Source organism: Cnephaeus nilssonii (genome assembly GCF_951640355.1).
Source record: "Cnephaeus nilssonii genome assembly, chromosome: 20".
Classification (NCBI taxonomy): Eukaryota; Metazoa; Chordata; class Mammalia; order Chiroptera; family Vespertilionidae; genus Cnephaeus; species Cnephaeus nilssonii.
The window spans coordinates 40,057,378-40,083,898 of NC_137091.1; the positions used below are offsets into that span (position 1 = coordinate 40,057,378).

The following is a 26,521-nucleotide window of genomic DNA, read 5'->3' on the forward strand; positions in this document are numbered from 1 at the left end:
AACTGCTGTAAAAAAAAATTATTACCATTTGCAAAAGCAGGGATGGGACTGGAGAATATTATGCAAAGTGAAATAAGCCAGTGAGAGAAAAATAAATATCACATGATCTGACTCATTGTGAAATACAATGAACAACAAACTAATGAACAAAAATAGAACCAGAGACATAGAAGCATCGAACAGACTGTCCAATCTATGAGTGTAGACAGGGAATGAGAGGATAAGAGATCAACCAAAGGGTTTGTATGCATGCATATGAGCATAACCAATGGACACAGACAGTAGCAGGGTGAGGGCATATGCTGGTGCGTGGAAGCGGCCAGGGAGAGATCAATGGGGGAAAAGGAAACTCATGTAATACTTTAAACAACAAAAAAATTAAACTTATTTTTAAAAGCATAAAAGTGTTTTTAATCTTAAAAAATAAAATAAAATAAACAACCAACTTGCCCAGCCAGTGTGGATGAGTGGTTGAGCATCAACTCAAGAACCAGGAGGTCACAGTTCAATTCCCAGTCAGGGCACATGCCTAGGTTTCGGGCCCCATCCCCTGCAGGAGACATGCGGGAGGCAGCCATCTATGTATGATTCTCTCTCATCATTGCTGTTTCTCTCTCTATCTCCCTCTCCCTTTCTCACTCTGAAATCAATAAAAACATTTTTTAAAATAACCAACTGATTAGGAAAAACTACTTACTTTTAAATTCTCTTAAAAACAAACATATTACATTTCTTTCCTTTGCAATAGCATTCCTTCTAAATTTCAATATGTTACCAGAAAGAGAGCCAGGTCCTGAACGGATTTGCTTAAGGCCAGCCTGCAGTGTGTGGGTTCTTGACTTGGTGCAAGAAAGATTTCACAACACGAGTTCAGGTGACTTTGAAAGTATGTTTTTAAAGCTTGGAACAGTGAAACAAGGAAAGGCTGAGGATAGAGGCAGTAGGGGAGAGACTAGGCAGGGCTGTTTGGGCTCTCTAGAAACATGGGAATGAAGTGAGTCTAGGTGGGGCTGCTCTCAGCTCACGGGTAAAAGAGTTTGGGAGACAGGTCCATTGGATTAGTGCAGGACAAGCTGCTGCTGCGCGTTGCTGCCCTGGTTGCAAGCTGCATGGGGACCTCATAGAGATTAAAAGAAAGAAAATTCACTCAAAAAGGAGAAGCGAGGGGCGCCACAAGGAGAGCACATACTGGCTTCTATGTATTGAGCAATTTTATTTATATTCCGAAGGTGGGAATTTAGCTGGGGTCTCAGGGGAGTTTTAAATAGGATTTTCATCAGCTTTCCCAGATGACCCTTTTAATGGTCATGGTCTCTAATAATGGGTCAGTGCCAGGGCAGGCAGTCTAAACCTCATTATCACAAACATTACAGGGAAGGGAAGGACTCCCTGGGGACACTTTTGCCCATTACTAGGCACCCAGGTCTTTCCACCATAATGGCCTTCTGTATCAGGCTGTAAATTGCTTGGCCAGTTAGTTCAGCTATCTGTCTCAGTTGCCTAATTCCACTTGCCAAGGAATTTTCCTAACTACTTACTATCCTGTCTCAAAAAGAGAAAACCAAAAGAAAGTATTACTAATAATACAAAAGTTATCATATACACCTTTAGTCATTATTAAAAATTGGGCTATATATACAATGATGGAGAAAAGCCCAAATAATAAGTGTAATTATTATCATCACTAGTATTCACAGACAGGTAAAGAAAATCAATTTGTAGTGACACAGGCCTTGTCAGTGTCTTGGGATAGCTGTCCATCTCTGAGGTCAGTGACCTCTCATTCTCAAGAAGACTTTGTTCACTATATGTGGAGGCAAGTGTCAGAGACAGGGGCCGATGTCCATTTGTGGTTGGGCACCTGATAAGGTCCCTTCAAACAATGTTGGAGAGTCTTTCATTGATGTCTTTTCCAAATGACAAAATAAGTCATGGTCTTTGAAGTCTTCATGTGCTGACAGCACTCCTGTAAAATAAATGTCACTAATTTATCTGTCCCTATAAGCTGGTTAATAAGTTCTTAATAATAATGCAGAAAGTCTTCTTTTCATAGGTTGGTTCATATGTCTCTTCCTCTAGATACATGGGGTTACTTGTGACTATTTAATGAGGACAAAAGCTATGTGTTTACCAAAAAAGGAGATTCCAGGTTGAGAAGAACCATAAGGAGGGCTTTAGGCCAAGGGAGATTAAAAGCTTCTGAAATTTTTCCTAGTTGAGTTTTAATTATATCATTTCTATATTACACCAATCCAGAGAACTGGAGTTATAGGTATAATAAAAAGAATAGTAGAATAGGCCAAACATTAGAAATGAATTGTATTTTTTGAACAGTGAAATGTGTCCCTCAGTCACTGAAACTCATAGGGAATTCTCCAAAATGCGTTAATTTTTCCCAAACATAATTTACCTTTTAAACTGTTGCTCTCCTTCAAGTGAATGCCTCAGCCTAATGAGAATAAAATACAAATCATAACTAACACATATTTGTATTCCTCAGATGGTATCACTTGAATAAAATTCTTTTGCCACGTTTAAAAGGGATCTACAGGAAGTAGGAAATGACCTTGGGGTTCATGGAATGATTTTCCAGGGTTATATTTAGACAGTAGAACATCTGCTACACAGTTTGCAATCTATAGAAGGAAAAGGAGTGACATGGAATCCAGTGGTCAAAGATTGGAGAGGTAGAAGGAAAAAAGCAAGGCATAGAGAGAATCTCTGGGATTAGATAAAAAGTAAAACCAATCAACACATACTTCTTTTATATTGGTTGGTATAAGATAGTTAGCAGTAAACAATTAGCATGATAACAATAACATGGAGGGGTCTTGTGCTCTCTGCTCTGGAGTTTTGAGGGGTTTGGGAAACAGAAAATCACACTGACATTCGAAAGCTATGTTATTGTAGATGCAAAAAGTCATGGATGGGCTCAGTTAACGTAAAGACTGACCTTTGTCAGGAAAATACCAGCCTAGCACATGACTACCCACCATGACTCACTTTAAGTTAGAAGGTTTTATTTTCAAACCATCCTGTGGGGTTACTTAAGGTTTCTGAGTTTGTAAGGCCCCCACACAGGCCTTTCCTGAGCTTATGAGGTTGAGTATGTGGCCCCTTTTTCATTCACACAGCCCAAACCTTTAACCTCTTGGTAGGAGAGAGGAGCTACAGATCATTACCAATGGCTGAATATTTAAGCATTTATGCCAAATTAAGGATACTTCCAATAAAAACCCTAAACATGGGGTTCAGAAAACTTTCTGTTGATGCTGGAAGGCTGAGCACTCAGGGAAAAAGTGGAATTTTTATACCTCTCCCCATGCCTTGATCTGCCAGTCTCTCCCATTTAGTTATTCCTAAATTGTATACTTACAATGAACCAGTAATAGTAAGTAAAGTCTTTTCCTGAGTATTGTGTGGGCTTTTTTTTTTTTTGATAATTATAAAGCATGAGGGGTCATGTGAACCTCCAAACCTGGAGTTAACCAGGCCAAAATGTGAGTTACCTAGACATCCCATTTGTGATGGCGTCTGAAGTTATGTTACTGAGCCTTGAAACTATGGGGTCTGCACCCATTTCAGTTAGTTAGTATCAGAACTTAAATGATTTGTAGGACACCCCATTGGAGAATTGGTTTTTGATGGGAAAAAACAAAAACAAAACCTTCAGGTCATATAAAAAGTACCCGGCAGGGTGATGCTAGAAGTGATTATGATATTGTCAGTGATCGGCCTGTATTAGGTGCTCAGGGAGTTTGAGAAAATTTTACTTTCATTCCCCTCACTCAGTAAGCCCTCTGTCACCTTCAGAGTCCACCTTCACCCTTTTTCTTCCTCTTCTCACAGAACGAGGCTGGAGGCAGTGTTTCTGATCCCAGGAGTACTTGAGGTACAGGCCTGTAAGTCTATTCATATTGTTGTCCACCCTGAGGTGGGATCTGTTCTCCTAATGCCTAGGCAACTAGTAAACTGACATCAGGTTGCAGTAAAAGGAAAGAAAGTATATATTTCAAAGGTACCAATGAAGGGCAATGGGGCAGCTGATGCTCAAAGAACAGAACTCAAAGGGGATTCTATTTAGGGACTTTTAAGAGGCAAAAGTCATGACATGGGGTTCAGAGTCATGGGTTTTCAAGATTGGTCAGTTATGCTATAAGTGACACCCATAATGTGACTTATTTCTCCACAGCACCATCCTGGCTAGGGTCTTTGGTTATTGGGGCCTAGAGGTCTTCCGTAATGCAGACAACCCAATATTCTGAAACTCATTTTGGGGTTAGGTCGGTTATGTTACCTTAAGAGCAGAAATCATCTATCCATCTTGTGCTTAGCAGACAACATCTTTCTCTTATCTCGAGGAAGATATATTCGGCAACCTGTTTCACTGAGTTGTTTCCAGAATCCAGGCCACATTTGCATTCTTTCCCATCATACCTGCTGGTTATATTTTCTATTTATGCTTTAACTGGAAATCATAATATCCAGACATGGGAACAAAAGGTAATCTTCCTCTCATCTTTTAAATTCTTCTATCTGGGCTAAAAATCAAATTAACAGAGACAGATTAACAGGAGACAATGTACAAAGTCTGATATGTGAACAAATATACTGGAGCTATAAGAATAGAGACCAAAGGAAGCATTGAGTAGTGGAGGCTTATATGTCAGTCTGAAGCTAAGGGGGAAAGAGGGTTGTGGTTTGAGGCTTCAAAAGGCAGGAACATTGGCATGGAGATGCCAAAGCAAATGTGAATATCCCTCCTGGAGCTGGTCCTCCATCTATAAACATTCTAGGCAGTTTAGTGGGAAGGTCCAAGGCTTATTTCTTAAACCTTTTTCTCCCCAATAAGGATATCAAAATCAATACCCTAAAAGGCACATCTGGGGTAAACACTCGGGTTCCTTCACCACAGAATCATGACTCTAAGTAAGGTTTAAAAGTCGAACTAAAAGGTCAAATCTAGTTAACTAGTCATTGAGTACCTAACTCATTACCAAAACAAAACATAAAAATCCTGCAACATTGCTCTTTCAGTCTAAATGTGTCCACTTCTGACTTCTCATTAGAAACAAAAAGTAAAAGATACATTGGAATGTGCTAATAAAAAATTTCTTCATTGCTGGAGAGCACCTTGACACACTCACATCATCCATAGCTGTTCAGGAAGAACTAGGAGTCCTGAGACCCTGACTCATGTCTCAGATTAGTGTTTACGCCATCACTACTCACTGCTTAAGCGGTTCCTTCTTTGTGTTTGTACGTCCCTAATTTTGACTAGTATGTGAGCTTCTTGCCTGCCTGGAGGACTCTAGCCACGTCTCTATTGTTGAGGAATTGGGGGAAGGACACTTACTGAGGGTTGCCAGCTAGGCTTCAATATCACCCAGGCACTTCCATGTTTAACTTAATTTAGTTCCAAAATGCGTACAGCATGAATGCTGGAGAAAGGTCCTGATGTGACTTACAAAAACAAATGGGTTCATAAGGGCCCCTGCAGGCATGGTAACTTTGTGGCATCTCTGTATTTTTTCAGCCACTAAGAGATATTGTGTATGAGTGTCTAGGATAGGATCTGATTGTTCATTTGTCGATTCTTGGAATATGTAATGTATTCCTATAATGTACCTACCCATTATTTTCCATGGCCCTAGAAACACGAGAGTGGATGAGAGAGAACCTGGACATTAGTGCTGATCTCCCACTATTTATTTTTTATGACTTTCTAATAAATCTTTATTGTTCAGATTATTACAATTGTTCCTCTCTTTTCCCCCATAGCTCCCCTCCACCCATTCCAACCCCACCCTCTGCCCTTATCCCTACCCCCCGCAACTGTCCTCATGCATAGGTGTACGATTTTGGCCCATTCTCTTCCCGCACCCCCACACTACTCTCCCCCCAAGAATTGTCAGTCCACTCCCTTCCTATGCCGGATTCTATTTTATTCACCAGTTTATTCTGTTCATCAGATTTTTTATTTACTTGATTTTTAGATTCACTTGTTGATAGATATGTATTTGTTGTTTATAATTTTTATCTTTACCTTTTTCTTCTTCCTCCTCTTCTTAAAGAATACCTTTCAGCATTTCATATAATACTGGTTTGGCGGTGAGGAACTCCTTTAGCTTTTTCTTATCTCTGAAGCTCTTTGTCTGACCTTCAATTCTAAATGATAGCTTTGCTGGGTAGAGTAATCTTGGTTGTAGGTTCTTGCTATTAATCACTTATATTTCTTGCCACACACATCTCACTTGCATAGTTTCTGTTGAGAAATCAGCTGGCAGTCGTATGGGTGCTCCCTTGTAGGTAACTAACTGTTTTTCTCTTGTTGTGTAAAATATTCTCTCTTTGTCTTTTGCTTTTGGCATTTCAATATGATGTGTCTTGGTGTGGTCCTCTTTTGATTTCTTTTGTTTAGGGTTCTCTGCGCTTCCTGGACTTGTAAGTCTATTTCTTTCACCAAGTAGGGGAAGATTTCGGTCATTATTTCTTCAAATAGGTTTTCAGTATCTTGCTCTCTCTCTTCTTCTGGCACCCCCATAATTCGGATGGTGGTATGCTTGAAGTTGTCCCAGAGGCTCCTTACACTATCTTCCTATTTTTGGATTCTTTTTTCTTTTTGCATTTCCAGTTGTGTGTCTTTTGCTTCTTTGTATTTCAAATCTTTGACTTGATTCTTGCGATCCTCTCGTCTGCTGGTAAATCTCTGTATAATATTTTTTATTTCAGTCAGTGTATGCTTAATTTCTAGTTGGTCCTTTTTCATATCCTCAACAGTCTCGCTAAATATTATTGGCCTTTACTAGACAATTCTTAAAAACTTTATAACCGTGCTTTTGAACTCTATATCCAATTGTTTTCTTTCCTCTGTTTCTTTCATTTGTGATCTGTTTTTTTGTCTCCGCATTTTGTCTGCTTCCCTGAGTTGATAGAGTGGCTTTGTGTGCTAGGAGTCCTATAGGGCCCAGAGACTCAGCCTCCCCAGTTATCTGAGGTAGACACTCTTGGTGCACCCCTTTGTGTGCTGTGTGCACAGTCTTGTTGTAGTTAAGCTTTGATTGTTGTTGGTATCACTGGGAGGAATTGACCTCCAGGACAATTGGCAGTGAGGATCAGCTGTGTCAGTGCTGGAGAACTTCTGTGCTGGAGACACCCTTATGAGACAAGACTTGCAAAAGCCTCTGTGCTCAGCTTGGATGGGGCAGAGTCTCAGGGTGTAGAAACAGCATTGGGTTCCCTATCAGCCCTGCCCAAAGAGGCCTCTTGGTCTTAGTGTCCCACCAAATAGGTAATCACTGCAAGCTTTTCTGAGAGAAACCCGCCCTGAAGTTTCATCTGCTGCCAGACAATGCAGTTTCTCCCTGAATGAGTCTGGGTCCCCAGAGTCTCGCCTGGAGCTGGAGTTCAGCGCAGTCGGGAGCATTTGTCTCCTTCCCACTTGCGAAAGCCAGCTGGGTACTGAGTTGCACGCTCTCTCCATGCGCAAGCATCTTAGTACCTCTGTCTTGCAGCTCCTCTGAGTCTCAATGTGTTTTTCTCTTTCCTTCTAGTTGTAGAATTTCCACACAGCCAGCTCTCTTGTGGTTCTGGATGATGTCCGTTTTATCTTTTAGTTGTAGTTTTGACATTGTTGTTCGAGGCATCAGTTTAGGTGTTTACCTATGCTGCTACCTTGGATTTTCCCGAGATTCCACAACTATTTATGTGACAACTAATATCTAAAAGGCACTTCAAGATGCCCTACGATCCTTGATCCCCCCCAAACTTATGACCTCAATGTGCACCTCCAGAATTTTCTGAATTTCTTTCTCTGTCTCACAAACCCCACATCAAATCTTTCAGCAAATCCTCTTGAATCCATCCTTTCAACAAATACAGAAAATGACCCCTTCTTCCCATGCTTGTCTGACCACCCTCACCTGTCACCTGGATGACTGCACTTGCCTCCTCACTGGGCTCCCTGCCCTCCGCCCAGCAGCCACACAGGTGCTGGGGAAAGTAGGCTAAGGTGAACCTCCTGATTCCTTTACTGAGCAAATTTTTCTGTCTGGATTTATGGCAGGAATTGGGGTGTGGACGTGCGGAGAGGGGTCACAAGTTCTTCCTGAGTTTTGTTTCATAAAAGTTTGAAATCAATATCCAAAAATAGGAACTTCAGAAAGGCTAAATTTTGGATGGCTTCACTAAACACAGATCACTTACTCCCACTGGGGCTATGAGCCCTTCAGAGGCTCCTCAGATCACTCAGAGGGAAGCCAGACTTCTGGCTATGACCCTTCCCTCTCTGACTTCATCTCCTCTCATCTCCAGTTCTGTCTTCTCCAACAAGCTTGTCTCCTTATTGCTGCCCCAACATTTTTAAATGGAAAGAATAAAAACACCCCACACATGCCTAATTTCACTCTAATGTGCTATCACATTATTACTGTTGTTTCTGGGTGGGTTACTGGGCGACTCCCCCAATAGCATACCATGACCATGAGGACTGGGATTTTGTCTGTTCTGTCTCATACTGCACCCCCAGTGCTTAGAGCAGTGGCAATAGATGGTGAGCAGTAGTTTGGTCTTCTTTGATAAATGAATAAAAAGTTACACATGTGATCATGGCTGAAAGGGTGACATATGGAGCTTCATGACCTCACATAACTGGGATTCTGACCTCGACTGAGGGACCAGGGAGACTTTCCTGAAGCGCGGCTGGGAAGTCAGGCCATCTCCTGCTGTGAATCTTTCCTCAGAAGAGAGGAGGAAAAGTGGGAAACATTTTTTGGAGGATTGTAGCCACAAAAGGAAAGAAATGGGAAATTTTGAAAATATGGTAAGGATTGACACTGTAAGATGACAGGTTCCGCTAATTACAGGTAGATGATGTTAAAGTAAAACTTGAGCCACACAAATTTAGGGAGGCAGGAAGTCCTCATTCAAGACCATGCAATAGGGCAGTGAGACTGACCTCAACACCACTGAAATAAAAGGCTGGAGAGTTTTTAAGAACAGTAGAAGGAATCTTAGGCATCTGTGATTGCTTATTGGATTGACACAAAAGATAAATAAAACTCATGAAATCCTCACTGGAGGCTTTTCATTATTTTTATTATTATTACATTTAAACTTATCTCAAGGATATGATTTTATTGATGAGATAGATAGATTGATAGAGAGATAGAGAGATAGAGAAATGAGAGAGAAAATAACCAGTTGCCTCCCATAAATGCCTTGACTGAGGATTGAACATGCAAACTTTAGGTGTTCAGGACAAAGAGACAAGCAATTTGGCCACAATGGTGAGTGTAAGCAGGTTTTTTACATCTTGGTTTCAAATGTTCCCACCCAAGTTTGGCTCCTACCTTTCCTCAGAGACTGAGACACAGAAAACAGAAGAATTAAATTTTAACAGAATGGACCCAAACCCTCTAGGCAGATATTCTATGAATTATATCACTGGCAAGAACTTGTGTTTTTTAAAAAATACACTTTTATTGATTTCAGAAGGAGGAAGGGAGAAGGGGAGAGACATAGAAACATCAATGATGAAAGAGAATCATTGATTGGCTGCTTCCTGCACACCCCTACTGGGGATCTAGCTTGAAACACAGGCATGTGCCCTGACTGGGAGTTGAACCATGACCTCCTGGTTCCTGGGTTGTGCTCAACCACTGAGCTACTCCAGCAAGGAGGCAAGAAGCTTTTAAGGAGACAGGTATATTTCAAAAGGACAGAGTAAGAATCTGCAATTACGAATTGCAGTTACATTCCTAAAGGAAATGCTCTAAAAAAGTAGAGGAAAGAGGCCTAATCAGGAAGAAAGGTTAGAGACTCTGAAGGAATAATGAGGCCTTTAGTTCATAACACAGCTACTTTCTGCACAGCGGAGGGAAACACAACTATATCTTTTCATCTAAGACCCACTTTGCATCGCCATCAGTTCCTGCAATTTATAAAGAAGTGCAAGTTCCCAGCCATTTTAAATAGATGCAAAGTAGCTGAGAGACTGAACAGAGTTAGCATCTGAACTCCCATAAGGCTGTGCTTCTGGAGTTTTCCAACGAGACATTACATTTCTCTCTACAGTCACCTTCTCTTTGATCAAACATCATCTCCAAGGAAGAAGAGTATTTTGATCCTATCACATATATGGCAGGTTTCATTCAATTTGGCCTGATTAATGACCTAAGTGCAGAGGAACAGATATTCACCTTATAGTTTGCTCTGATGCGGGTTTTTCTATGAAACCTGAAATGGAAGATTTAACAGCGTCTTGAGGTTGAGGCCACACCCTCACACTTCAGCTACAGTCTCTCTTGTTTTTGGGGATGCCCTCCTTTCAAACAGATTACAAGTCTCCATCAGGTCAAAATTAGCTCCATAAAAGGTGAGGTCATTAATAATTCTGTTTTAACTAGGACATTTGCTAAGCCTAGCTTATATTACCAATGTTTCCGATTCTATTCTAGCAACAAAGAGGACAGGGTGCTACTGAACTTATGCAAATAAGTCTAGTGTCATAACCAAAGGAATATTCCAGAGGGCATTAGTAATTTGGGGGAAGACAAAGGTCACTGTTGCATCTCACATAGGTGTTCTCTTGTCTATTCCCATCATCACAAGTGTCCAGGCACCCTCCACATGTCTCCCTGGAAATGGGAGAGATCTCAAATTCCTGTGAATCACATGGTGTCCCCTCCATTGTGAAGATGGTGCAAATGGGACCAACCAGTGATGGGATCCAATGTGGTATGTTACCTTACGTGAACAATAATGACAATGCCAGCTCACATTTTTTAGTATTTATTGATTCAAAGCAAGTCTTCTAAGCAATTTCCACCACCACAAGAAATCTAATAGGTACTTTTTTTTTTTTTTTTTTTTTAGTTGAAGAACACAGGGGAAAGGAAGAGGATCACTAGTCCTTGACATCTAACTCTACAGGAGCACTTTCAAAGGAGCTGATGATGTTGGAGGCTTTACTCTGGTAGTTCCCAGCATCCTCTCTCCTGACAGGGTTTATGGTGAGGGTTCTGCGGTCCTGCAACAGCTTCATCCTCTCCCTGAGCCACAGACTCGTAGCATTGAATAACCAGTTGGTGGACCTCGCATTTGAGTATCAAGTCATGACCACCGCTTCCTCATTCTCTGTGACTGTGGTTTTGTGGCTAGGTGTATTGGACACCCTCTGGCCCTGTGAAGACATAGATGGTGAGAATGATTGAGTGTGGGCTTGAGACCTGGGGCCATGTTCCTGCCTCAAAGATCTAAGCCCTGACTCTGATTGTTATGAAGGTAATTTGGTTCCACAATAAAAATTAATGAATTCTAAATTTGCGATCACTCCCCAGATCAAATCTACCCCTCTGAACTGAAGACCCCTAAGAAGGAAGGATATGACCCAATGATTGATCTAGGGATCGAAAGACATCTAATAAGGCCACTGAGATTGGAGGAAAAATGTAGCTATGGCTGCCGATAGACCTCAAGTGACTCAGATCAATTTCTCATGGCCTGTGTGGCTCTGCTTAGGGACTGTTTCTCCTTGTGCCTCACTTTCCCATCAGTGAAGTAAAATGAATATTTGACTGCTAAGCTGACATTGTACTAATCATAAAATATTCACAGTATCTGACATAAATTTTGGGAAGGAAAACTGTTCAAATAAGAGGCATTTGTTATTGATGGACTTCATGAGAGAATCCCCTGCGCTGTTCCCTGGTGGATGAGCAGCTACCAGGGGAATCTTTACTCCTGCTCCTCCCTTGCGACACTAACCTTTCTCTGGACTCTCCTAAATCCCTAAGAACAGTCAGCGAATAATCTGTGGAGCTTGTCCAGTTGTGCTCTCCACAAACAGTCTCAGGTGAAGGACCAGTCTCCATCTCTGAAAAGACGTGGCTCTTAGGTTTGAGCCCCAACTGGTGACCAGCTCAAGAGCCTTGTGACTCTGGCACATGCGAAACTGTTGCTCTCACTCAGCCCTTCCCAGGAGGCAAAACTCAGCCAGACACAGGCTCCCCAGGGTCTCTGGAATTAGGACGTTGTGACAGGGGCCTGCAGAGGGGCTGCCCCAGATGAGCTTTTCTGTGAAGAACCCAGGGAGCACCTCTAGCCAGGTCCTTACAGAGCCCTGCAGGGTCTATCTCAGGATGATGGTCAGGGAAAGGGGCCCACGGACCTGGACTGAGTCTAGTCTCCCTCTGCTGACTCAATCCCATCAAATTGGTCCTTCTCTCTGTGGTGAATGTCTGTGGGGCTGGAATGTGGGAACGGAACTCTGACCTTAGGAAGTTTGTCTCCACTGTGTGTGTCCTGCACTAAATGCCCAAACCCAGTTTGGGACATGATGCAGAGGGGGATGCAAGGGAGTCCACGACTGGCAGTCCTGTGTGTCAAGTAGAGTTTACCCCACCTGACACCTAGAGGTCAGAGAGCAATTACTCACCATATACGTTGAGAGATCCCAATGCTCTTGTTCTTTGACCATTTGGAAGGAGAGCTACTGCCAAGTAGATTCCTTCATCGCTGGGAGTGACGTGTCTTATCATCAGGGATCCGTCAAATAATGTTGTCTCTCGACCAGTGTTTCTGGGCCCTGTTTCATAGTCACCCTGACCCAATGCAATATACCCGATCAAATTAGAGTACTTCACCACTCCTCCCCTGTACCACCAAATTACTAAAGCACCAGGAGGACTATTGCGGATACGTAGAATCACATCCTGCCCTTCAGCAGCAATGGTTGAGACAATAGCAAATTGTTCAGTGGTGGGCGGGATCCGGTTGGTAAGACTAGAAGGGAAGACTAGAAGGGAAGAGAGAAATTGATCAGTATTGTGATCTATGTATTGGGATGGAGAGATGAGGCATTTCTCTTCAACTCTCAGCCTTGGTCTGCATGTGAGTTCGTGTGTGCATCTCCTTGGTCAAGGTGAGCAACATGGCCACCATTGCTTCAGCACCTCAGAACCTATGCTCTTTGTCTTGAATTCTCTTTCCCAGCTCTCTGTTTGGCTGTCCTCCTTACTGCACTCAGATCCCTTTTGACACTCAGCGGCCTTCTTGGAACTCATTCCCTGACCACGTCCTCTGAAGATCCTCTATCTTCACTCTCTGACCTGTCCCCACTCTGTGCCCTTCAGGGCATTGGTGGGTACCTGATGTCACAAGTAGATCTCTTCTTCTCTATTTTTTCTCCATATAGTGTGAGCTGAAAGTGGGCAGGGGATTTTGTGATCTTGTGCCCCCCTCCCCCCCAGTGCCTGCAATAGGCTGCAAACACCGGTGGGTACACGAATGAGTGTTCCCAGGCTTGACCATGTTCCATTTTGTATTTTCCCATATTTGTAGATGTTGTTGGGGACAATGTTTAGCACCCTGGTTAAAATGTTCCTGCTATCACCTGAAAGAAATTGATATTACTGTGTTCAGTTGTCAACATTCAATACTCTGTGATAAATAACTTAGCAAATGAACCGTAATTGAGGTTTTCCTGCCCCTCACCACTTCCACATCATGAAATTTTTCTGTTGCTGAGCCCCCTATCTCATCCTACTCTGCGCCCCTGTCCTTCCACTCAGGGCCAAAGAGAAGCCCTTTCTCCCCTTCCAGAGTGCTGTCTTCCCCAGGGGATCTTGGCCACTCTCCGACTGCCAACCTCCCTTCCATTCCCAGGGATTGTCCCCTCCTTACCAGCCAGCAGGAGCCCCAGCCAGGGGACAAGTCTTCTGTGGGCAGAGGCTGCAGGGAACTCCATGGTGACTGCTGCCTGCTCTGTCCCTCCCTCTGAGAGAAGAGCTCGAGGTCCAGTAAGGCTCCCAGGCACCTCTGTCCAGACTGCCGTCCCTCCTTCCTGTGTGCTGAGCCTCCTCCTGGGGCAAGATAACCTCCCTGGTCATGTGGGCCAGGGCGGGGTCAGGGCCCAGGACCTCCCTCTCACTCCCCTCATTTTTGCCAACCCTGTTGGCCCTTTCAGTTTATCTTTTCTCTGTATTTTGGATCCCTGGAAACTTCTGAAGCCTTAGACAACACACACACATACAAACACAAACAACACATGCACAGACACATGCCCATAAAAGCACTTGCCTGGGGCGTCCAGTTCCTGGTCATTCTCCACAGCTCCAGGTCAGTTCACATTTGACTTTTCCCTTCAGTTCTAAAAGTCTGGGCCCCCCACACAATATTGTCACAGGGATGCCCCGGCTCTACATTGGCTCACCTGTGAAATTTTGTAAGGATTGGGATGCCCAGGTGACATTTTTGAAAGGCTGCTTCAGCAGCTGCCCAGCTTGCATGGATGCCAGGATGAGACCATATGATGTGAGCGTGGGGAGCCCTGCCCCTCTCCTGTGCACAGGAAGTGTCTCCAGATCCTCTTAAAATGCAGATTCTGACTCAGCAAGTGTGCAGTTGACCAGAGACTCTGCATCTGACAAGCTCTCAGGGGAGGTGGATCTTACTGGCCTGTGGAGCCCACTTGTAAGAGCAAGGCTTAGGAGGGAACATGTCCTCCTGAGAGGGTGAACCACTCACCCCAGCATTAGCTCCTGCTTCATCTTGGTCTTGGGTCTGTCAGCACCACACAGAGAGCCCCACAGGCCACAAACTGGGTATTGTTTCTGGTTGTGACACAGAAACCCAGCTGGGCACCATGTCTTCCCTGTGTTCTCAAATGTGCTGGGAAGATGGGATTTCCTCCCAGCAGGAAGGGCACAGAGGTGGCTAGCAGTGAGAAGCGGTCAAGTTAGGTGATCACTGCAGAGGGACCCTCTCTCTATCTCAGGTTGTCACTGGCCTGGACGTTGTTTCCAGAGACAGAGACCCCATCACCCCAGAGATCAGAAGGACATGCAGTTTCCAGGTTTGAAGGGTAAGGTGTAAAGCAAGGACTATGGTGGGAACTCAGGTGACTCTGGGCTCCATGGTCCTTGGGGAATGTTTTCAAGGAGACACTCCCTCTCTTTGTGGGTTGACCCTGTCCATGTCTTACCTGACTTTTCAGGCAGCCTCTGTCTTCTGCCTGAGTTACTTTTTTGAGGTCACCTCGCCTTGCCCATGTGTGATTCCAGTTATGAGTTTGGGAGCAGCATAGAGATCCCTGAAAAAGCAGCTGCCCCTACACCCTGTCAAAGTAAGAAATGTCCAAACCTGTGGAGGATTGTTATGAGTATTTCAACTGAATTGATGTCATATGACTGCAAGCAAGATATCAAATCCTGAGAAGAACAGCGGTTTTGTTGCTTATTTTATACATTATAAGCAAAAAAGAAGATGAAAAAAGTTGCATGAAATCTATTGGAAAGTGAGAAAAAGGTTAGCAGGGAGATTTCTAAAAATAAATAAAAAGCAATATGGAGAAACTCTTACTATTTTTACATTGGAGGGTCCAGGATAGTTAACATTTACAGCAGGTACAGAGGCTTGCAGGGAACCAGGCAACAAGAGCGCTCTGTGGTCTTGTATTCTGGCCCCACAGGCTCTGCCTTCAATGGGTCTAGCAATGAAAATTTGCTAGAGGTATGTGATGTCAAAGGTATGTTATCCATGATGCCTAAGAACAGGGAAAGGGCTCACTTAACGTAAAGTCTGACATTTGCTAAGGAAGCTGTGGGCCTGTGACATGACTACCTGCCATCACCTGCCCATTTAGGCATTTGTGATCAGACCACACTGTGCGTCACTGAGCTTGTCAGGCATGCCATGGGGTCCCCTGTGCTTGTCAGATTTCTTACACAGGCCCTTTTTCATTCACATTTTCTGGAAAGAACAGGGGGGACAGCGCAGGCAGGATGGAGGGGCCTAGAAAAATCTATTAGTCTGGGAATGGAAATCTGTCTCCTTCTTTACCTCCTTAGCCAAAGCCCAGTTCAAGTGTGGATTTCCTGTGTTTTGTAGGTGCGTCTCAATATCTCCCCCTAGAAGGCAAAAGGAGACCTGCAGGCAATGTCAGGTACTGCACTATTAATGCTGATCAGGCTCACTGTGAGCCCTGGACAGAGGTGAGCTCTGACTTCTAGACTATGAGCCAGCCATCCAGGGCCCGGTCACTGTGTGTCTCAGACATCCTGAATGCATCCCAGGGCAGGCTGGGCCCAGTGAGAGGTCTGGCTTTATCCAGAGTATTATGAGTCCAGTGTCCAGAAAACTGTCCCCTCTGGTGGATATGCTGTTTAAGGAGAATGTGCTTTCCAGGTTTTCAATGCCAGGGCCTGGTGAGGGCTCTTTTGGGAGAGGGTGCTGGCCTAGATGGTTGACCCCCAAAATGCCCTCTGTGTTTCTCATCACAGCATGGGGATGTTGCCTCCAGTCCCCTGTGTCCCTCTTTGTCATCTGTTCTAGGCCTCCCCACAGGGCCCAGGTTCTAGAGCAGCTCCACGTGGAGTGTCAACCAGGGAATTCTGTGGGCTTCTCTGTTAGGGGAGGGGAGGTCCCCGTGGGACCCTCAGCAACTCTGAGATGGAAGCAACCCCAGATCCTGGGTTCTCCTTTCCCATTCTGCTGAGGAAGTTTCCGTTGTTCCCCAGGAAATCCACACTTGAACTGGGCTTTGGCACCATGGGTAGCTTCTACTTTGGTTAAAGCAGTACCAGCTTCTGCAGTCAACCCTTTTATCTTTCTAAAAATATTTTAGAGAGTAGTAGCTTAACTATGAAAGGATTTCAAGTTTTACCAGGTGTAATGGGTCAAGACTATACTGGTGAAATTAAAGTTATAACACAGACAAGAAATACCATAATTCAAACTTTTCCAGAAACTAGGATAGCCCAGATTATAATTTTGCCCTGTTGTACAGCAGGGAAACTTCTCTCCACAGAGCTTTGGGGAGAAGGAGGATTTGGATCCTCTAATCAAATGTACTGGGCGCAGCTAGTTAAATGAGGGCATCCAGAGCTAGAATTAAAATTAAATGGGCAAGTTTTCCTAGGAACAATAGATTTGAAGGCAGAGGTTTCTGTGATTGCCTCCAGGCACTGGCCCCCTGCTTGGCCTCTTAGTACAGCCACTGCCAATCTACAAGGCATTGGCCCAGTCTCTCAGCCTCAACAGAGTGTGCAGCTCATCAAATGGGAAGATTTAGAGGGAAATACAGGATATTTTACACCTTTTGTGCTTGATTGTTTACTTATTAACCTCTGGGGAAGGGACATTCTAGAGCAAATGGGAGTATTATTAATGAGTCCCAATGCTGTGGTTACAGATCAAATGTTAAATCAAGGATTTTATCCTGTTAAAGGATTAGGCAAAAGGCAGCAAGGCAGATTATCTCCTATCCCCAGGTCCACCCAGAAAGGGAGAAGAGGGTTAGGATACAGGAGCCACAGCCTTTTCATTAAGGGCCTTGGTCATCTCTCCGACCCAGAAGACTGCTGCAAAAATTACATGGCTCTCTAAGGACCCTGTTTGCGTTGATCAATGGCCCTTAACTGGAGAGAAGCTTCAAGCAGCACAGCTTCTAGTACAAGAACAGCTTGAAGCTGGTCATATTGAACCTACTTATAGTCTTGGAATACACCTATTTTCGCAATTAAGAAAAAATCAGGTGGGTGGAGACTTCTGCAAGATCTCTGAGCAGTAAATAAAACCACAGAGGTTATGGGCTCCCTTCAATCAAGGCTGCCCTCACCTACTGCTATTCCTCTTAATTATGAACTACTCATTCTAGATTTAAAGGATTGTTTTTTCACTATACCTTTGCATCCAGATGACTGTAAACGATTTGCATTTAGTGTCCCTGCAATAAACTTTAAAGAGCCAGGGAAGAGATACTGATGGAAAGTGTTGCCTCAGGAAATGGCTAACAGAATTACGTTATGCCAGGATTTTGTGGATGCAGCTATCCACCCCATAAGGCAGCAGCACCCCCAGGCATACATCATTCATTATATGGATGACATCTTCTTGGCTCATGACAATGTGGACACTCTTCATAAAGCTTTTGCAGACTTACAACACTCTCTCTTAACTATGGGACTGTGTGTTGCACCAGAAAAGGTACAGAAAAGTTCTCCTTTTCAATATCTAGGCAGTTTAATTGAATGATGTACTGTGCGTCCTCAACGTTTACAAATTCGGACGGATTCATTAGTAACTTTAAATGATTTTCAAAAATTACTTGGGAACATTAATTGCGCCCGTCCTTCATTAAAGTTGACTACTGCAGATTTAGCTCCTTTGTATGGTATTCTTTGGGGAGATTCCTCACCATCTTTTCGTAGACAATTGACTGCAGAAGCTGGTACTGCTTTAACCAAAGTAGAAGCTGCCCTTCAAGCTGCTCAGCTTGCAAGAGTAGATTTAACTAAACCCCTTCAGGTATTAATTTTCCCTACTACTCACACTCCCACGGGAGCCATGTGGCAGGACCCAGGAGTAATAGAATGGCTCCACCTGGCCCACTCTCCAACCAAAGTATTAACACCTTTTCATGATTTGGTTTCTCAGTTCATAGCGAAAGCACGGTAGACACTAGTTCAATTAGGAGGGCAAGAACCTTTCCTCGTTATAGTGCCATTTACCACAGCATAGCAAAGTTGGCGATGGAAATACTCTATTAATTGGCAAACAGCTCTTGCTAACTATCCTGGTCAAATTGGAAATCATTATCCTGCTAATAAGATTTTATAGTTTTTGTCTGTTACAACTTTTATCTTTCTAAAAATAGTTAAGCAGCAACCTCTCCCCCAAAGCACTAACCGTCTTCACTGACGGGTCCAGCTCAGGGAAAGCGGGATTTCATAGTGTAAAGAGTTCTAAAGTAATTCAGACACATTACTCCTCTGCACAACGAGTAGAAATCCAAGCTCTCACTTATGCTTTAGAAAACTTTGCCTCTGAACCTGTCAACATCTACAGTGACAGTGCTTATGTAGTTGGAATGGCTACAATTATTGAAACTGCTACCATTGGGCATACAGACTCTGAGGAGCTATTCCACCTGTTTATCACCTTGCAAAGAGTTATTCAAAAACGGCAATTCCCATGTTTTATTGGCCATATTAGACCCCATTCTGGCCTTCCAGGTCCTTTGGCTGCAGGTAATGAGGAAGTAGAGCGTATCATTGCCTCAGTAGAGGAGACCACTCCATTTTCCATGGTACAGGCCTCACATGCCCTGCATCATCAAAATGCCTCTGCCATGCGCAAGGAATTCCATATTTCTCAAGAGCAGGCTCGCCAAATTGTCAAGCAATGCCCTCAGTGTGTTATTCACCTCCCTGTGTCAGCATTAGGGGTAAATCCCCGAGGACTTAAACCTAATCAAATCTGGCAAATGGATGTTACTCATGTGCCTAAATTTGGCAGATTTCGGTGGGTCCATGTCTCTATAGACACATGCTCATGTTTCATTTTTCCTTCTCCCCGAACAGGTGAAAGTGTAAAGCGTGTAATTAACCACAGCCTATTGGCTTTTCCAGTCATGGGACGGCCCTAGAGATAAAAACAGAAAATGGACCTGCATATACTAGCTCCTCCTTCCAGCAATTTTGTAAGCAATACCAAATTATGCATAAAACAGGAATTCCCTATAATCCCCAGGGACAGGCAATTGTAGAAAGGGCTAATCAAACCTTAAAAACTCAATTACAAAAACAAACAGAGGGAGAGAGGCATAATCCTACTCCACAGAATCAGTTAAATCATGCCTTTACACTTTAAATTTTTTAAATGGTGACGATGAAGGTCACACAGCAGCCGAGAGACATCAAACTCCTTGTGCCGTGGCATCTGCTGGTATGGCACGGTGGAAGGATTTGCAAACAGGACAGTGGAACGGGCCAGATCCAGTAATGAAGTGGGGAAGAGGCCATGTTTGTATCTTTCCAGAAGGTGCTTCTAACCCCATCTGGGTGCCAGAACAAGCAGTGCGTCACCACCATGGACCTGGGAGAACAACTCATCCCACCATTCAAGAAGCTGAAGATCACACCTCTGGTGATGATGCCAGCTCAGCCACCGGCCCCAAAGAAGGAGAGAAGAGTAAGGCAGCAGGCTAAGACCACCCGAGAAGCTAGTGTCCCCACATGGGGTCAACTGAAGAAGCTGATCACCGATGCTCGGCAAGTGGTGAAAGAACAGGAGGTTCAGGTAACCCCCTCCAACCTGTTTCTTGCTATGATGGCACTTGTCAGCTGCCAGGTAAGTATGGCTGCAGCAGAAACTTACTGGACTTATGTTCCAGACCCTCCTATGGTCAATCCAGCCACCTGAACTGGAGATTCAGTGCCAGTATTTACTAACAACACTAATATGGTCAGGGGTAGCTCCGACAAGCATATAACTCCTTCTTCCCAAGGTGATTATACCTATAATGGCTTTAGTGGGGAGCTCTCTATTTGTTTGTCAAAAAAGGGAACTTCAGGATGTTTACAGCGTGGACAAGAAAATAAGACGTCCTATGGTGCGACAAACATTGCTAACATTGAAGGCCCCTGGGATATGGGAAAATATGTTCAGACAGTTACTAAAGTAGGATTTCCTAAGGCCGCCCGATGGCTGTCTGATAAGCATCCCCCGCTCCCCTCCTGCCCTAATAGCACCACTACTGAGTTGGGAGCATTTCCTCAATGGCAAGATTGTGCCAATTCTGTACCAGTGAGACATAATATTTCTGGCTCTGACTTGTATGTATTGGATTGGTCCCACAGGCTTGATGCTAAATATCCCTATCACGAGCCTATGTCACCAGGAGGTTTTGTAGTTATGCCCTAACCACAAAAACTGGAAATTTACAGAAAGATCTGTGGCGTTTAGCTGCTGCTCTTGATTTTCTTAATTTTACTGGCTCTTTCTCAGCTAATACTAAGGGAGCATGTACATTGAACTGTTGTTATGGCTTACGAGCCTGTGTCCATCTCCCATATGTATTGGTGACTGGACATGTGAATATCACTAGATTGGACACTCATTATGCTGTCGAATGCCATTACTGTAACCTTAACAGCTGTGTTTCCAGGCATAACCTGAATGAAGATACATAGATTTTAAAGCAGCCTTCTTTTATTATGCTTCCTACCAATATAACAGGAACATGGTATCATGATGCGGGCCTCCAGGCATTGCAGGAATTACACAATCAGCTGTCTGGGGAAAAGTGTGCTTTGGGACTTATTGTTACTCTAGTTACTGTTATTGCATCTGTTGTAACTGCTTCTCTTGCATTGACCCAAAGCATCCGGAACGCAAAGTTTGTCAATGAATTGGCACAGAACACCTCAACAACATCTCATGATCTAGAAGATATAGACAAAAGGCTAGAAACAAAGCTAAATGCTTTGGAAGCTGTAGTGATAGGACTAGGTAATCAATTAGAAAGTATCAAGATTAGACAACAGCTGCAATGCCATGCTGCTTTTACATATATTTGTGTGACTTCAGCCCACTATAACAGTTCTCTATGGGCTTGGAATAAAATCAAGATGCACCTACAGGGAATATGGCATCATAATAATATCAATATAGACCTGGTGTGGCTACACAAACATGTGCAAGCCATTCAGAATAGTCATGATGAAATTATAACTCTGGCAAAACTGGTAAAAGAATTGCTAGATGATTTAAAAGAAGTTAATCCTTGGAATATGTTCAAAAACACCGCCTCGTACCTAATTGGATTCTTTTGTGTAATACTAATCTTATCCTGCTTTTTTTCAATCATCAGCAACTTATTGCAATCTCAAGTCCGAAGGCTCCAGCTGGATGTCCACAGGCTACATTTAAAAATGAAAAATGGGGAGATGTGGAGGGCCCCCTGTGAAGGCACATGGACATTCTTTAAATTGGTGTCAGCTGAGTTCGAGGTGACTGGCAGAGCCGCTTCTCAAAAACACCCTCCCCAAGAAGGCAGAGAATGTTATCAGTACTGACTTCTTATCTTTGTCAGGTGCCAGGAATGAGGGAATGAATAGGACCTTGGTCCACCCAGGCCTTGATATATTAAATCCAGTCCTAGTACCCGGAATGAGGGAATGAATAGGACCTGGGCCCACCCAAACTCATTTGATCCTAAGTTTTTCGGTGAAACCCCCTTGTATTTTGGAATATAAATGAATGCGCTGCTTCTCGGCTCTGGGTCATCTGTCTCTCCAGCAGAAGAGGGCAGCAGCTCACCCGGGACCCTGCTTTAAATCTATCTCTGTGTCTTCCCTCTTTCTTTCTTTTATTTCTCAATCCCCGGACGCCTCTACTAAGAACTAGTTTCATCTCTGTTTCCATGCTGGACGCAGAAAAGGGAGATCCCTGCCGCATCAGGCCCCCACAACATGATCTGACTGCAAGTGTCACACAGGATGACAGGCTTCCATTATATGGTTTGCCTCATCCATTTAATGAGTGTTTACTGAGTACCTGTGGTGTTTCAGGTCAGGGCTGGGCCCTGGGAATGCCACAGAGAGCAGGAAATACGTGGGCCCTGCACTCGTGGAGTTTAACTTGTAAAGAGAGACAGGCTCTCAGATAAACGTTCCATAAATATTTATGTGGAAAAGTCTTTCACACAAAGAATTAGGTGCTTGTAAAATTATTAAAGGGCTAGAGAAATAGAAGTTAAAGAGTTGCCACTAGAAGTCAGGTTTTAAGGTCAAGCTGGCACAGCCCCCTCCTACAGGTAAAGAATGAGCTGTGTCTGCCAGAGGCCACCCATCAGTTAACACAGTAGCAGAAATAAGAGGCCCATCTCCTTTCCAGCTCCCAAATTACACACAAGTGCATCTCAGAGGCTGAGTTTAATTCACATCTGGACTCTCAATCACAAGGAGTGGGGGAATGGAGTATTTAACCTTTCAGTCTACCTGATATAGGAGGGAACATGGAAAGGGGTGGAACATAAATGCCAGGTGCCAATTCATGGCATGTCTGAGTCCACATGCAGGCTGTGGGACTCTAGGCAACTGATCCCACCTCAAAAAACTTCAGTCTCCCTATGTGATATCATAGAAAGATATTTGGTGTTACTTCCTGGTTCTTAGAACTTTGCAGAAAAATACTTGGAATTTTATGATTTATAAGGGTGATAAGAGTGTCTTTTGTGGTGATGAAGAAACTCTGATAGGCCTCTGGATAGATGCAAGGTAAGGGCAGATCACCATAAAGACAGAACCTTGCTCCCCGAGCTGATTGCGCGGGTGGGAAGACACTCAGATACCGGTTTCAGTCCACTTTCTGTCTTTTGGTTCCTCTTTCCTCCCAAGTAAGGGAATCAGCCCTGAGGAAGGAGTGCTCCTGGAAACCACGCAACCAAGTGTTGTCTGGTGAGTGGTGTACTACCATACCAGTTTAAAATTGTGACAGTACATTGCAGAAAGATGGCCGCCGACAGGAATTAATGCCAAGAAATCTATGACATTTCTATACACCAATAGTAAACTTACAGAAAGAGAGACTAAAAATCCCATTTACCATCGCACCAAAAAAAGTAAGATACCTAGGAATAAACTTAACCAAGGACGTAAAAGACTTATACCTGGAAAACTACAGGACACTGAAAAAAGAGATAGAGGAAGACATAAACAGATGGAAGAACATACCGTGTTCATCGATTGGTAGAACCAACACCATCAAAATGTCCATACTACCAAAAGCAATCTATAGATTCACTGCACTCCCCATTAAATTACCAACAGCATATTTCACAGACCTAGAAAGAACTCTCCAAAAATTCATCTGGAATAAAAAAAAGACGCGGAATACCCACAGCAATCCTGAAAAAGAAGAACAAAGTAGGCGGGATCTCAATACCAGGTTTCATGCTGTATTACAAAACCACTATTCTCCAAACAGCCTGGTACGGGCACAAGAACAGACATATAGACCAATGGAATAGAATAGAGAACCCAGATATCGACACAAACCACTATACTCAATTAATATTTGACAAAGGAGGCATGAATATACAATGAAGTCAAGACAGTCTCTTCAATAAATGGTGTTGGGAAAATTGCACAGATACATGCAAAAAAATGAAACTAGACCAGCAACTTACACCATAAAAAAAATAAACTCAAAATGGATAAAGGACTTAAACATAAGATGGGAAACCATAAAAATACTAGAGGAATCCACAGGCAAAGAAATCTCAGACATATGCCAAAGCAATTTCTTCACCGATACCGCTCCTAGGGCAATGGAAACTAAAGAGAAATTAAACAAATGGGACTACATCAAAATAAAAAGCTTTTGCACAGCAAAAGAAACCATCAACAAAACAATAAGAAAACTCACTGCATTGGGGAACATATTTGCAAATGTTATCACTGAAAAAGGTTTAATCTCCAACATTTACAGGGAACTCATACAACTTAAAAAAAGGAAAATAAATGATCCAATAAAAAAATGGGCAGAGGACCTAAATAGAAACTTTTTGAAAGAAGAGAGAAGGAAGGCCAAGAAACATATGATAACATGCTCAAAGTCACTAATTATCTGAGAGATGCAAATCAAAATGACAATGCAGTACCATCTCACACCTGTCAGAATGGCTATCATCAAGAAATCAACAAAGGACAAGTGCTGGCAAGGATGTGGAGAAAAAGGAACCCTTGTGAACTGCTGGTAGGAATGCAGACTGGTGAAGCCACTGTGGAGAGCAGTCTGGAGTTTCCTCAAAAAATTAAAAATGGAACTCCCATTTGACCCAGTATCCCACTTCTAGGAATATATCCCAAGAAACTAGAAACACCAATCAGAAAGGATATATGCACCCCTATGTTCACAGCAGCACAATTCACCATAGCTAAGATTTGGAAACAGCCTAAATGCCCATCAGCAGATGAGTGGATTAGAGAACTATGGTATATCTACACAATGGAATTCTAGGCTTCTATAAAAAAGAAGGAATTCTTACCATTTGCAGCAGCATGAATGGACCTAGAGAGCATTATGTTCAGTGAAATAAGCCAGGCAATGAAAGAAAAATGCCACATGATCTCACTCATTTATGGAAAATAAAGAACATTATAACCTGATGAACAAAAAGATGGATACAGAGGCAGTAAAACATCAACAAGACTGTCAAATTAAAGCAGGAAGGCTGGGGAGTGTTGGGGAGGGGAGAAATAAATCCACCAAAAGACTTGTATGCATGCATATAAGCACAAGCAATGGACACAAGACACTATGGGTGTTTGGGGCATGAGGGCATGCGACAGGGGACAGGGGAGGCTGGGGGAAGGTCTATGGGGAAAAAAAGGAGATATATGTACTACTATATGCAATATTTTAAACAATAAAAATACATAAATATATAAATAAATAAAGAGACAAAACCTTGCTTAGAAGCTGGAATTGCCTCAGGAGATGAGGGTATGTGAAGTGTGTAGGAATTTTTGACTGCCAATGTAAGACTTGTTTAAATCTGTAGATAATTTTTATGAGTTCATTTGAGCCAAATTGATGAGAATTGCTAGAAAGCCAAAACTCAATGGACTCAGAAAATGCGAATTTTACTTCTTATTTTATACATTACAATCAAAGCAGAAGGCATAAGGAGTTACCTGAAATCCATTGGTGAAATATAAGAAGGTGGGAGAAAGCAAAGTGGGGAAATCTCTGAGACTGGATAAAAAGTAAAACAAGTAGACACATACCAATTATACATGGGTGGGTGCAGGATAGTTAACAGTTAGCAATTAATACCATGACAATAACAATGAGGGGATCTGCGGTGCAGTAGGAAGTCTGGAAATAAAGAAATTATACAAACATTCCATAGGTATGCTACTGTAGACAGGCTTTGTTAAACTAAAGATTGGCCTTTGTTAGGGAAGAGGTTGGCCTAAAACTTGACAACCCACCATGGCTCGCTTTTGTTTAGAACATTTTCATTTCAGATCATCCTATGTAGTTACTGTAGATCTGAGATTGTAAGTCGCACCGCAGGCCTCCCCTGACCTTGTCAGGTTGAGTATGTGGGTGGCCTTTTGATGTCAACACTTTCAAATTTTGGTCATAAGTCAATCTAAAGGATGCATTAATGACCAACATTTGGATTGGATAATGTGCTCCCACAGGGCTAAGAAGGCTCATTCCTAGGAAGCCTTAGTGTAAGCATTTGTCTTGCTGAACAACGGACCACTCGGGATGGGCCAAGACTTTAACCTTGGATGGAAGTCAAGGCTGAATTTTCTCAAAAGTGGAAAGCAGGTAAATGGGAGGCAGGCAGGTTCCATTGGCCTTCACTAAGAAAAACAGTCTGGATTATTTCTAACCTATAATCCAACTTTTGTTATCTGACTCATTTCTCTGTCTTTTGCCTCTAGTATGACATTTACTCATAGTTTGAGGGCAACCTATACAACTCTTCAATTATTATCATCTGACCATGAGATGGGTTCCCATTTACTATGGCCCATATATTTCCCATTGGAAACACTCAAGTGCTATTCATTATTAATCTGATTCCTGCTAGTTTTGCATTTAAAAGCTATCATCTTATGGTTCATGCAGAAACAAGGCTGTAAGAATACAATGCTATAAATTACAATTTCCATCTAAACATTCCAAAGTCAAGGAAGACAGTAATAGTTTAATCAGT

The 26,521-nt window shown here is 43.0% G+C and overlaps 1 protein-coding gene across 1 annotated transcript; it reads right to left on the reverse strand.

Annotated features, from left to right (window-relative positions):
• Positions 1-10,775: 10,775 nt before the first annotated feature.
• LOC307092569 (cell adhesion molecule CEACAM3-like) lies at positions 10,776-13,868 on the reverse strand. The gene is made up of 3 exons (XM_079759848.1): positions 13,684-13,868; positions 12,437-12,796; positions 10,776-11,182 (listed from the first exon to the last, which is right to left on the reverse strand). Exons 1-3 carry the CDS (start codon positions 13,745-13,747, stop codon positions 11,157-11,159), a joined length of 450 nt encoding a protein of 149 aa, XP_079615974.1. The 5' UTR covers positions 13,748-13,868; the 3' UTR covers positions 10,776-11,156.
• Between the last annotated feature and the right edge of the window lie 12,653 nt (positions 13,869-26,521).